A 10,531-nucleotide genomic window follows, 5' to 3' on the forward strand; every position below is an offset into this window, starting at 1 on the left:
TCATCTCGGATCTCTCTTGACTTCTCACGGCCTCCAAAGCTCGGATCGCCGGTTCTTGAAGGATCTTGGAAGGTTTCCAAGTCAAGAGGCGGATCAAAGCCAAGAAGAGAAGCTAGGGTTAGGGTTTGTACTCATTGTAAGCTTGTAAGCTTATATTTCTTGTATCCTTTCCCTCTTTTCTTGTGTTGAGTCTTGTAGGGCTTCTCCGCCCTTGGTAGTTACCATAAAGGAGAGTTTTACTTACTGGAGGGTGTGTGTGTTGGTGTGGATCCTTGGATTAGTCACCTCTTATGAGGTGGATACCAAGTAAACCAACCGTGTTAGCGTTGTGTGATTGTTTCTTTGTATTTCCGCTGCACATCTTTGAAGAAACAAGCAACGAGCGAACGCGACGAGCTATTCCCCCCCCCCCCCCCTCTCTCCCTCCTCTAGCTACTTTTGGTCCTAACAGGAAGATCCGAACAACTATTGTGAATATTCAGAAACATGTGACATTAAAGAAATGGAGAGGTGGTTAAGTGGTTGTTGAATCTAGTCTCTTGGTTGCCCTTCCTTCAAACACTTGACGCTTGATAAATGGAGAGGCAAATAATGATTGTCGGATCTGATTTTCTTCACTAGCCCATATGAGGATAATAGAGGAGAATGCAACATCTGACTTTACTAAACTCCCTTGTTTCTCCTTCCTCCTCTAGTTTGATATCAAAAGAAATCCTAATTTGAGCATCGAAATGATCTACCATGATCCATCTCTGATGTCATTCTAGCTCTCTTTTGGAGTACATTTTAAGTCTTTTCATCCCTTCACCGACAATCTTCGAAAAACACGCACGTTAACTTGTTCGTTAATCAATGACTTGACCATCCACGGTCTCCATGCTACTACTTCCATAGCATGCATTGAATCATTAATGACAACACCAACAACTGCGGACACATAATATTCCAAAGTTGTGCGTTTCTATTCCAGACGAGAAATGTATCTAGCACTACCACATGTGATTATCACTACTCTATACTCGATCACCTTATGTGTATTTTGAATTTTTCGTTCTTGAAACCTCAAATTCTTACATTTTCTATGTGATTTCCTTCATAATGGATTAAGGATTTTGCTTCTGTTTTTGGTCTGTAACATGGTCAGTTCCTGGTATCTAGGTTTTAATCAGGCATTCATTTTCCTTTTCCAAGCTGTGCATTTCTTGACATGGTATGGATGCCAAGCTAGAGAAGTTAATTCTTCACAAGCTTATGAGTTATGACTTTGGAGGAATACCAGTAGAGCACGGTGCGTGCAACAGTCGGGTAGGTCTTTGACCTTTCTTGCTCCCCAAAGAAGGCACGTGCAACAATTGAATGTATCGTTAGATTATTCAGTCTTAACTGTTTAATGCATATCTTTATTCAGCGGATAGTTAAGTTAAAGTTCCAACCAAAACTACATCAACCTTGATATCATACTCGGATTTTATATGTTCTCCAAGCTTATATGTTCAGCAGTGTGAGGTCCCCGTTTCTTGAATCAAAATAATCTAACAGTTTGTCAGAATATGAATAAGTTTGAGATAAATAAATATCGCACCCACCCTGTTCAAGGACTCTGTTCTGAGAAATGCTTAGATTTGATTGTGAAGCATGCGGTCTGTTTATCGTTTCGTTTGTGACTTCAGAAACGAACGTTTCATTTGCCATTTGCTCTGTTCTCGATCAGATTCCTGCCAGGGCCAGGTTAAGGACAAAACGTCTGGATGGATAATGCCAAAATTGCTGCTACTGGCATACGCCTCTCTCTTGATTCAGGGCTGGTTCGATTGAGGGGAGATGATGAGAGCATTCTACTTGAATTAGTAGATCAGGGTGTAAACTCTTGTTTGGTTCTCTGCTATATCGAACCGGTACAGGTAATATGTCATAAACATTGTACTCATTTACCGTCGTCCGAAGTTAAAAACAGCGAGACCGACTTTGCTGGTTCCGCGGAGCCCTACCACGCCTATGTTGTCCCTCTCCCTCACTGTTGACTGCAGGCGTCAACGGACCACCTACTGGCTTCTTCTTCAATCCATACACACACATTTCAAAGTGGCAACCAATCGAGCCGTGGCTCATTCATTGCAGGGATGTGGAATCCAATGCTGATTCGGACGAGTGGCAGACGGGGACGTTGCGAGGGGCGGAGAGGACCTCGTAAAGTGCACGTACCATGGACCGCCTCTGTATTTCTTCCCTTCTTTTTTTTCCCAGCCATTTGAGCCCCCGCGGTGGCCCCCCACCGTCGCTGTACCAGCTCCGTTGGCCGATGCGCGATGCGATGTGATGCGTTAGGAGGACCACCGCCGGATGGGATCGCGATGCTGTAATTCCCTTTCACGTGTTTTTCCGAGTAGGATTGTAAACAAACAAGTGACTGAAGAAACAATTTCCTAATTTTTCATCCGTGTTTTTTATCTGGCTGGCCAAACGAGAAGATATATTGGCGGATTCTGAAATGGACATGAAATTGTTGAAAAGTATGTGGGCCAATTAGTCGTCGGTGAAAAGTATGTGGACTGATCATAAATTGACGTCCGCGTCGGTATTAATAAACAATGGTAATGAAGTGGCAGGTGTCTTTTATTTATTTATTTTGCAGTTCTTATCAGGGACGTAGTCCGTGTCATTCGATTGATTTGGATAACCGAAACAATCTGTAATTTTTCTAAGTTATTTTTTTGCTTAATTGAGCATGACCCATACATAATCTTCGTTAGTCCTCGATCAAAAATCCAGTGGCAAATAATTCATGAATCTCGCTGAATTACGATATGTGTAGGATTTTTGTGCTAAATTATTAATTACTTGCGCCATTAGAATTTAAGATAACATGATGATACATACATATTTGATTTTACAAAAATAATTCCGTAGAGCATGCTCCATACTAATTATTGATTATGATAATTACCCTCGCCGTCGTTTTCGCTAGCGGCTCAATTCCAGTACAACCAATTGAGACCTGGCGTCGGCTCGTCGGCGAAGAAGCCATGGCAGTGCTCCTCCTCTCCCTCCAGTAGCTCTTCCATCTTCATCGGGTGATTCTGGTAATAGTAAATCCCGCCGCCTACGCCGATTGATTTCATTGTCCTCGAATCCAGGTTCAGAAGAGGGAGGGGCGGCGGCGAATCCGGGAAGGTGGCGCCGATGCCGACCGATAGCATGTTGGTGGCCGACGCAGATGACGAAAATCCCCGCGGGCTGTCCTCGTCGTTGAGTACGGCGTCGTTCAGGATAGCGCTCGAGTCGCTGTCCGACGACCTGTTCTTGAACGCCAGAGACGGAGGAGGGGGTTCATCCGTACCCGCAATCGCCTTTTTGTCGGCCGCCGGCGCTGATGGATCTTCCTCTGCCAACTTGGCCTTCAGCTCTTTGATCTGCACCGATATAGATCGGATAGAGTCGAGATCCCCCTTTTGAGGACTACCGCCAATTTTGAGAGGTAAAAAATTAGGGTTTCCCCCCTAATCCAAGACTGGCTTACCTCTGCGAGCAAGGAGTCCTTGTCGCGGAGGAGGGCGTCGCAGTCGAGGCGGAGCACGTCGTGGCTGGCCTTGAGTGCGGCATAGTCGTGTTCCAGCTGCTTGGTCTTCCACCGCGCGCGGCGGTTCTGAAACCAAACGGCGACCTGCCGCGGCTGGAGGCCGAGCTCCTGCGCCAGCCTCACCTTCCGCTCTGGCTCCAGCTTGTTGTCCACCTCAAAATTCTTCTCCAGCGCTCTCACCTGCTCCGCGCTCAGCCGCCGCTTCTTCGCCCCGCGCCCTCCGCCACCGTACATCTCCTCTTCCGGGCTCTCATCCTCCTCGAGCCCGTCCATGAACGACGTGAACGTGGTCCTCTCTTCTCCTTCGCACAATAAACTCCAGGTTAGACACCAATTACGCTAGAAAGATGAAATCTTTTCATAATTCCTTATCATAATTTAGCTACACGTAATCGAATTATACCAGTAGGGATCAGATGATCCGAGTAACTGAGTGATCTCTTCATGACAATCCCGAACTGAGTTGGTGGTTTCAGAAGATCTTTAGCTTGTTCTCGACAAGCAAGCAGAGTCTCTTTAACTGTACAACTCGTCTTACCGAGTTCTAAAGGAAGAAGGGAAGTGGGCTGACGCACAGCAGCTGAGGGAGCAGCTGTGCGGAGAACATAGGATGAACAGAGGAGGAGGGTCTCTTCCACGTCCCCTCTTCTTTCTCCTTCTGGCCCATCTCCTCGCCTTCAGAGCCCATCAATTGAGATTTAGTAGATCTATCTGTGGCGTGAAACTGGTGGAGATGCACTCATGGATCAGTGAGGAAGGAAGGAACAATGAAGCTGAAAGAGATGGATAAGAGAGGAGGAAGGTGGTAGAAGAGCTAGCGAGCGAGAGATTCCCTTCCTCTATAAATAAAACAAATTTGAAAACTTTAGTTGGGTTTGGGGTTGGGTTTAGGGTAACATTGGTTAAGAGAAGACTTTGCGTCCAAAATGAAATGAAATGAAACGACAAATAAAATGAATCATTTTTTTCCTTTTTCCTATTACTTTCTTATTTTACGACCTTGAATTGTGGATGTCCCCATGCATGCCTTGTTTTTACATAATAGGGGAAACCAAATAAAATACATCATTTTAGTTTTGCACTATTTTATTTATCTTATTTATTTTGTGATAGACCATTCATGTCTTTGTTCTATTATATGTTGGAAAAATATATAGTTCATAATATTTAGATCCATGATCTATGACCGTAAGCTCCAATTAAATAACACATTTGGATCTGATTGTTATGGTCTAATTAGAGAAAGCAATTAAATCACATTGCCCATTATTTGACCTAGTTTGACATGATATTGGCCATGCTAAACTCACCCTTATAAGGGTCATGTCATATTAACCTTGACTCATAAATTGGAATCAAGCTTGGTGCCACTTTTTGGGATTTATTTGGACTATCGCAATTCAATATCTATAGCCAAAACGAGTTCATACCTAGCACAGTAGTAGCACAAATCTTAGGTCGAGTGCAATCATGTTCTCAACTTGATCATTTTTTTCCGTCTTGGTCCCTTTTAAATTGGTGCAAAATAATTAATTTTTAGCCTTGCAATATTCAAAATAACATTTAAAACTTTGGTACCTAAACTTTCTAAAATATCACAAATAAACATCTCCAACTTTTGTTTCCCTCATTTATTTATTTTTTTATCTTTATAGTGTGTGTATATTTCACTTGTGCGTAGCAAACTAAATTAACTGTTGATTATGAAGATTTAAGTGAAGTGATCGTTATGAGATGGAATTTCTCCAATTTTGAACTTTAAAAATTTCAATCCATGAAAATTGAATAATGTATTTATGGTCTAGAATTTCTTTCTTGCAATTAAGTATTTAAAAAATCATAAAGTATTTTTAAAATTAAAATTTAAAATATAAACTATTAAATAAATTTCAATATCTTTAATATTTATCTTTTATCTTTTAATATATATAATTATTTTTTAATAAATATTTAAATAAAATTAATTAATTTAGTTGGTCAGTGAAGAACTTAAATTTGCTCATGGCCGATGGCCATCACATCAAACTCATCACCATCGATGGTAAAACATTTCCATATAATAAATTTAGAGATGTTATTATTTACCATATCAACACAAAAGTCTTATTTCTTTCAGCAATTCTAGCATCCAAATCACGCCGATTAGAGTGGAATACGGAAGGCTTCGCCTACGTAAGATTATGTGTCCTTGTCAATTTATTTCCAAAGCGCTTAATAGGAGATGCATGGTTTGAGATGCTCGGGCAAGAGTGTCAGCTGCAACGATGAGGGTTAGAACGGGAGGCAAAAGCAAGTCAGGGTGAAGGTAATACTTAGTAAGAGAGTGTGGCAACTCTGAAGGAGTGAAGCTCAGTCTAAATAGGTACAACACATCCTCTGTTAGCAATACATCTAGATCGAAGTGCCAGCCCTTTAGTTGCGACGACGCCTCCAAAAAAGTAGAGTCTGAGCGATAGTCTCATAGAGGAGGCACCGAAGGAACAAATGATCGTCGCTTGATAGGCCACTCTACAACTGAGGGAAAGCGAAGGAAGAAGTACTTATCTTTCCATTTCGACTCTGAAGGGGGTAGGGGAGCAAAAATGGTAGTTCGAGTACGGATCTAGAATCGAAAAAGGCCCTTACTATGGCGCCGGAAGGGGGGGTGAAGAAGTAGTGAAACATGCGAGAAGTTCGATGAATATCACACAAGTCACAAATGAGAACGAATTCGCACAAAATCCGAATGGAATTGGGAGTGAATTAACAAAGAAGGATGCAAAAATAGCTGCTCACATTGGAGAAGAAATGATGGATAAGAAAACGAAGATTGACTATGATCTGTTCTTTGAAAAAAGTCACATAGCCCTGAGGAGGTCGGAAGAGTTGATGGATCTCGGAAGGTATGATGATGTGCATAGCTGAAAACACTTTATACGCGAAGCGGAGATCGTTCAAATCTACACCACTGAAGGTTGAGACTCCAGGAGCATACCAGGGTACGGGAGAATCCATGAAGAGGTCAGGGTCACAAACAGAAGGCCGGAAAGTAAAAGCACAAAAGGAGAAAGAGAAGGGAACCTGACCTCGGCTATTAGCGAAGAAGTCTAAATGAGAGAAGCAGATTATTTATAGTAGTCAGGGGAGACGCCTGGAAGGGCGCTTCGACATCAGCACCAATCATGCAATTCGTAGACGAGGTATCTTACATCAGTCGTAGATGTAGAAGCATTGTTGGCTGTTGGATCATCTTGGGATATTGGGCTAAAGTAGTCTTGTCAAAAAAAGCTAGATCAGAGGACACGTGGTAAAAATAGAGTAGAAGTCTTTATGACATTAGAAATAGGCGAGGCTATAGTGAGCCTCGTCCGAGCTGATAGAATGACCTGAGAATCACTATGGCTCGCGACCAATCCAATATTTAGTCCACGTAACCTGTTCAGGGAAATATAGTGGCTAGTAAGGATTAACGCTCGATCAGGTGAAAGGACCCTCGTTGATGCCTACTCGGGTACTAAGCCGACCAGATATTCACAAAGGGGACAAACATTTAACAAGTCACTTAAGCATACAAGGTGAAATGTTTAGGATCCTAGACGGGCCCAATAGACATTTAAGCACCACATTGCACACTGATCATATGACCATTTACACAACACTTACACCACATCTTAAAGAAATTTCAAGTTCATAGTCATAGAAAGGTTTGAAACCTTACATCATCATTCAAAACAAAGGTAGTTACAAGGAGGCAGAGACTATTCAAAGGTAGGGAAGGCTTCGTCAGGAAGCTTATTGAGAAGACAGGTCCAGTCCAAGAAGTTTTCAAGGGGAATCGACCGAAGCAAGCCTTTCTCTTGCAGCTTCAACAAGGCCCCTGCGCCACCATAACATAACATTTAGTTAATAAGGTGGCCTATCTTAGCTCCAAAATCTTTGGAAGCTAGGAAGGAGGTCTTGTGGGCTGCCAGGTGCGAGTCCTCGCCCGTTTGGTAGTCTCTCAGCTCTTCCCTGGCCTTGTCTGTGTCGTCTTGCGCCTTAGCCAACTCCTGGCGTGCAACCACTGTCTCTGCCTTGGCCGCTGAGATCTCCGCCTACATAGACTTGAGGGTGGTCTGAGCCACATTCACCTTCTTTTGAAAGGCAGTCTAACGATCCGTGCTGGCAAACAGATTTGCCATTTTGGCCGCCAGGTCTGTCTTCATAGAGGCATGCGCCTCTTGGGGCTCTCGCAACTGTGAAGAGAGGGTGGTCACCTCTGCGTCCCTCGCCTCCATCTCAGCCAGGATCTGAACACACCTTAAACCCTCAAATTTAAGCTTGGACTCGCTGGTCTTCAAGGACTACACCTTCTTTGACCCTACGTGAGCCAGGTCCCTAGCAATTCGAGTTTGCTCCTCCACCGTCTGTAAGTAAGACTAGAGCAGGCTCTCAGTGGTTGTCAGGTTAAAAGCGCAACTAGCGATCATAGGAGATGTCGTCTCTTGAATTCAAGCCCTCAAGGATTCGTTCTCTCAATGCAGACCGGCTACATACTGGGAGAGGCTCAAGCCCATGATGTAGGTCTGCAAAGGACAAACGATTAGCTGTATTCCAGGGGCATGAAGAGGAAACATATAAAACTTACCGACGCTAGTTGTTGAGAGAATTGGTCGGCCATATCCAGTTGGGGACATTCCAAAATCTGGTCGGTCGTACTTTTCCATGAATCAGCCAGGACACCATGAAGTTGCACCTGACCGCAATTGGAAGAAGTGCTGGAGGAAGGGATGGGACTCAGCACTTGGAGGGATGATAGTTGAAATGAAGAAGTGAAGGCATACCGTCCTTTGGGTCGCTCCTTAGGACGAGAAGAAGAAGCAAGAGCCGAAGACGGTTGCTGGCTCAAGGATGGATGAGCAGAAGGCATAGAAGTCCTGGGTTGTCCTTCTGCTCGGGAGGTTGTCTGCTCCTGGACTGGGACATGGACAGGAGATGGGGTTGCAGTCTCCGACGAAGCCGAAGTGCTTACCCGGGCAGGAGTTTTAGCCTTGGAAGACACCCGAGACATAGGAGGCCTGTGAGGTGAAGATTGGATTGATGGAGTAACCCGTCGTCTCTTGCGCTAAAGGCGTAAGTGTTGCTCAGAAGCTGGAGAGGAAACCTGCTCGCCGACAGTCGTCTCGATGGGAAGTGATTCCTCTTCGAGGGCCTCAGGATCCTCCGACTGCTGAGAAGAGGCCCCTGCTAAGGCACTGGCCTGGGGAACCTCCTGACCAGACTTAATCTCCCTGTCTCACTTCCGTAGGATTTCACTGGGCATTGTAGAGGAGCTAAGGGCAAAGTCTTGAAACATGACGACTTTTGCAGGCAAACGAAAACACCTTACTTAGTAAAGAAATGAAAGGAGAGTCGGGTAATCTTACTGAAAGGTGCACTCAAAGGCATCTGAATGGGACTCGACCCGAAAGTATACAACACGTTCTCCCGTAGCAAAGAGGAGAGTCAAAGTTGCACTCCATTCAATTTCTTAGAAGCAGGAAGTAGGCAGGCCGGTGTTGATGGTCGCTCAACTCAAAAGGAGAAGGAAGATTGGGACGCCACTCAACAGGCTAAGTCACGGACTCAGGAAACTGGACATAGAAGAAACAAGACTTTGATCCCTTATTGGAAGACGACATGCCCTCAAAAAGTTTATACCCGGTCCTGGATTGCACCATGAAGACACCCGACTTCGACCGCTTAAGGGAATAAACCTCGCGTCCCTCGGATGTCTCCCCATCCTTCACGTCTTACCTTCTGGAGTTTCCTTTGACCTTATCCATATTGTCGGGTCTTCCTTTGCCAAGAGGCTCCTCACCTTCGGGACTTTATCCATTGCCAAGTCACACTTGAACTTATGTTGCCAAGACTACATGCTTGGATTTTTCTCTTCTGCCAAGATTACACTTGGACTTTCTTTGTTGTACCTGTATCATGCACACTCACAATGCATATCAAATACAACAATAAACTTAACTTAAACCTTTGCCCAAACATCAAAACCTAGGGCACCTAGATTGCTCCAACAATCTCCCTCTTTTTGATGTTTGACAGCCTGTTTAAGTTAGGGAAACATAAATGCAATAACAATGTGAATAAATATAAAATCTACACGTGCATAAGTTATGGAACTTAATCCTAGGCTCCCCCTTCACTTAAGCTCCCCCTTGAGCTAGGATTTCTCGCAAAGGCAAACTTCTCCCCCTTTGCCTGAACAATCTCTCCCCCTTCACCTAAGTTCCCCCTTGAGTTAGGATTTCTTGCAAAGGTGTGTAGGTTTCCCACTTAAACCTAAACTTCTCCCCCTTTGCCATACATCATAAAGAGCTCCAACAATCTCCTAATTATTGGACTCTTTGACCTCTAATGACCATAAACATCATGTATTAATCCCTCATAAGATTACATACATGTTTATCATCCTTTTGGCCACTTTCTAATGCTAAAAAACACTTTCAGCATAGTATCAATCGACTGCACTATGTACCAGTCGACTATCCCCTTCGATTTCAACTCACAGAGTCCTCTGTGTTCGAATTACACTATTACCAGTCGACTGATATCGGCATCAGTTGACTGCCCTCATTAAAATGAGCTTACAGAGACATTCTGTGCTCAAAAATACTGTTACTAGTCGACTGGTACCCTATTTCTACAAAAATTGGCCTTTTTGACCAACTTTAGAAATTCACCAAAAATTCTACAAACCTCCAAAATTTTTCAAATTTTGTGGAGAAGTCTATTTTAACCTTGTCTACTTGGGAAAAATATATACTAAGATATATTTATCATAGATCCCAAGAATGACACAAAATTTAAAACTATCTAAATGGTTCAATTGAACTCTTGACCTAAAGTCCTAGTTTTGACTTCCTCTTGATGTATCTGCCCATAATAAATCACAATACTTCCCTAGCATGAGTTTATATGGTATCTATACATCAAAAATTAATT

The 10,531-nt window shown here is 43.5% G+C and overlaps 1 protein-coding gene across 1 annotated transcript; it reads right to left on the reverse strand.

The window, feature by feature from the left end:
- Window positions 1-2,814: 2,814 nt before the first annotated feature.
- Window positions 2,815-4,404, reverse strand: LOC122005143 (homeobox-leucine zipper protein HOX20-like). Its single transcript, XM_042560068.1, has 3 exons — window positions 3,981-4,404; window positions 3,518-3,879; window positions 2,815-3,410 (listed from the first exon to the last, which is right to left on the reverse strand). The coding sequence occupies exons 1-3, from the start codon at window positions 4,021-4,023 to the stop codon at window positions 2,970-2,972; spliced, it is 846 nt and encodes a 281-aa protein (XP_042416002.1). The 5' UTR covers window positions 4,024-4,404; the 3' UTR covers window positions 2,815-2,969.
- Between the last annotated feature and the right edge of the window lie 6,127 nt (window positions 4,405-10,531).

This window comes from Zingiber officinale, chromosome 7B (genome assembly GCF_018446385.1).
Source record: "Zingiber officinale cultivar Zhangliang chromosome 7B, Zo_v1.1, whole genome shotgun sequence".
Lineage (NCBI taxonomy): Eukaryota > Viridiplantae > Streptophyta > Magnoliopsida > Zingiberales > Zingiberaceae > Zingiber > Zingiber officinale.